Source organism: Micropterus dolomieu, linkage group LG06 (genome assembly GCF_021292245.1).
Source record: "Micropterus dolomieu isolate WLL.071019.BEF.003 ecotype Adirondacks linkage group LG06, ASM2129224v1, whole genome shotgun sequence".
Taxonomy (NCBI): Eukaryota; Metazoa; Chordata; class Actinopteri; order Centrarchiformes; family Centrarchidae; genus Micropterus; species Micropterus dolomieu.
The window spans coordinates 30,188,814-30,190,221 of record NC_060155.1 but is presented as its reverse complement, the minus strand read 5'-3'; the positions used below and the strand labels follow the sequence as shown (position 1 = coordinate 30,190,221).

Genomic DNA, 1,408 nt, shown 5'->3' with positions numbered 1-1,408 from the left:
CGGGAACACCAGCTTCTGGATCACCTGAGGACACACACACAAAGACACCTGCAGAGTCCTGTACACAGGTACTGAAGACCACACGAGCACCGTCCAGTTCTCACCTTACTGTCCAGGTACTCGGCCTTCTTCACCAGAAAGTCAGCAATGGTGTCGAGCAGTCGTGTCTCTCTCAGTCGATGGCGAGCAATGTATTTGGCGATCAGCGCCATTGTGTACGGAGTGATGCTGTCCACCTTCTTTGGCAGCTCCTCTGTTTGAGGCAGGTCACAGGGTCAACAAGGTCACCACGGTCATCACGCGGCAGGTCACAGGGTCACCACGCGGCAGGTCACAGGGTCACCACGGTCACCACGCGGCAGGTCACAGGGTCACCACGGTCACCACGCGGCAGGTCACAGGGTCACTACGGTCACCACGCGGCAGGTCACAGGGTCACCACGGTCACCACGCGGCAGGTCACAGGGTCACCACGGTCACCACGCGGCAGGTCACAGGGTCAGTACGGTCAACGTGTAAGTATGGTCAAAACCCGTCAACACGGTCACTACAGTCAACACGCGGCAGGTCACACAGTCAGTACGGTAAACACGCGGCAGGTCACACGGTCACAGTCAACACGCGGCAGGTCGCAGTCAGTACGGTAAACATGCGGCAGGTCACACAGTCAGTACGGTAAACGCGCGGCAGGTCGCAGTCAGTACGGTAAACGCGCGGCAGGTCGCAGTCAGTACGGTAAACACGCGGCAGGTCGCAGTCAGTACGGTAAAAACGCGGCAGGTCGCAGTCAGTACGGTAAACACGCGGCAGGTCGCAGTCAGTACGGTAAACACGCGGCAGGTCGCAGTCAGTACGGTAAACACGCGGCAGGTCGCAGTCAGTACGGTAAACACGCGGCAGGTCGCAGTCAGTACGGTAAACACGCGGCAGGTCACACGGTCACAGTCAACACGCGGCAGGTCGCAGTCAGTACGGTAAACACGCGGCAGGTCCGCAGTCAGTACGGTAAACACACGGCAGGTCGCAGTCAGTACGGTAAACACGCGGCAGGTCACACGGTCACAGTCAACACGCGGCAGGTCGCAGTCAGTACGGTAAACACGCGGCAGGTCACACAGTCAGTACGGTAAACACGCGGCAGGTCACACGGTCACAGTCAACACGCGGCAGGTCGCAGTCAGTACGGTAAACACGCGGCAGGTCACACGGTCACAGTCAACACGCGGCAGGTCGCAGTCAGTACGGTAAACATGCGGCAGGTCACACAGTACGGTAAACACGCGGCAGGTCACACAGTACGGTAAACACGCGGCAGGTCACACGGTCACAGTCAACACGCGGCAGGTCGCAGTCAGTACGGTAAAAACGCGGCAGGTCGCAGTCAGTACGCTAAACACGCGGCAGGTCG

At 59.3% G+C, this 1,408-nt stretch overlaps 1 protein-coding gene across 4 annotated transcripts in view; it reads right to left on the bottom strand.

The window, feature by feature from the left end:
- Window positions 1–1,408, bottom strand: part of fastk (Fas-activated serine/threonine kinase) — a 9,557-nt gene that overhangs the window by 4,189 nt on the left and 3,960 nt on the right. For all 4 annotated transcript variants that reach the window (XR_006825344.1, XM_046051181.1, XM_046051183.1 and 1 more), the window contains one exon: window positions 105–253. Coding sequence is in view for 3 of the 4 variants with exons in the window: in XM_046051181.1 (XP_045907137.1) it covers window positions 105–253 (149 nt within the window). In the remaining variant the exon portion in view is untranslated. The remainder of the gene's footprint in view (window positions 1–104; window positions 254–1,408) is intronic.